The 563-nt window shown below is 35.9% G+C and overlaps 1 protein-coding gene across 1 annotated transcript in view; it reads left to right on the plus strand.

The window, feature by feature from the left end:
- Positions 1–155: 155 nt before the first annotated feature.
- Positions 156–563, plus strand: part of LOC119593607 — a gene marked incomplete at its 5' end in the record, with an annotated part of 3790 nt that continues 3382 nt past the window's right edge. Inside the window, 1 exon segment of the mRNA XM_037942562.1 lies at positions 156–269. Coding sequence (XP_037798490.1) covers positions 156–269 — 114 coding nt within the window.

Below are 563 nucleotides of genomic sequence, written 5' to 3' on the forward strand. Positions count from 1 at the left end.
TTGCATTGAGAAAAAGCATGACTCAGAATATTAAAGTAGAAGTGGTATGCATAGACTGAATGGTAGAAGTAGAATTTAAACACTCTCAGTGCAAGTTCTGTAGACTAGTTCAGAATTTGAAGGCTTGAACTACAGAGTTGCAATTTACCCAATAGGCCGACGTAGACCTCTTCATATGGAAGGAACACGTTCCCTTCGTGATGAACCCAATTACTACATTGATGATCCAACTTTAAATACCCAGGCTGGGAGGACTAGATATCAAAAAGGTAAAGCATTTTCTCTATCACAAAATCTTACAAGTAGCAAGTTTAAAATGAAGAGGAGAAATATAAGAGCCTTCTACAGATGTGCACTGAGGTTTTTGGAATGATTTCCATTCAATTTTGGCTTTTATTAGAAAACCATGAATACCAGAGTGACTAATGATTATTTTTGTAAGGCTCACCAAAGATGTTGTATTAAGAAAGGGATCTACTGAGAGCTGGCATTTCATCAGAACTTAGTGCTCTGTCAGTAACATCTATAGAAGATATTTTGTCAAAAGTTTAAGTACCATTTAG

This window comes from Penaeus monodon, chromosome 32, assembly GCF_015228065.2.
Source record: "Penaeus monodon isolate SGIC_2016 chromosome 32, NSTDA_Pmon_1, whole genome shotgun sequence".
NCBI classification, from domain to species: domain Eukaryota; kingdom Metazoa; phylum Arthropoda; class Malacostraca; order Decapoda; family Penaeidae; genus Penaeus; species Penaeus monodon.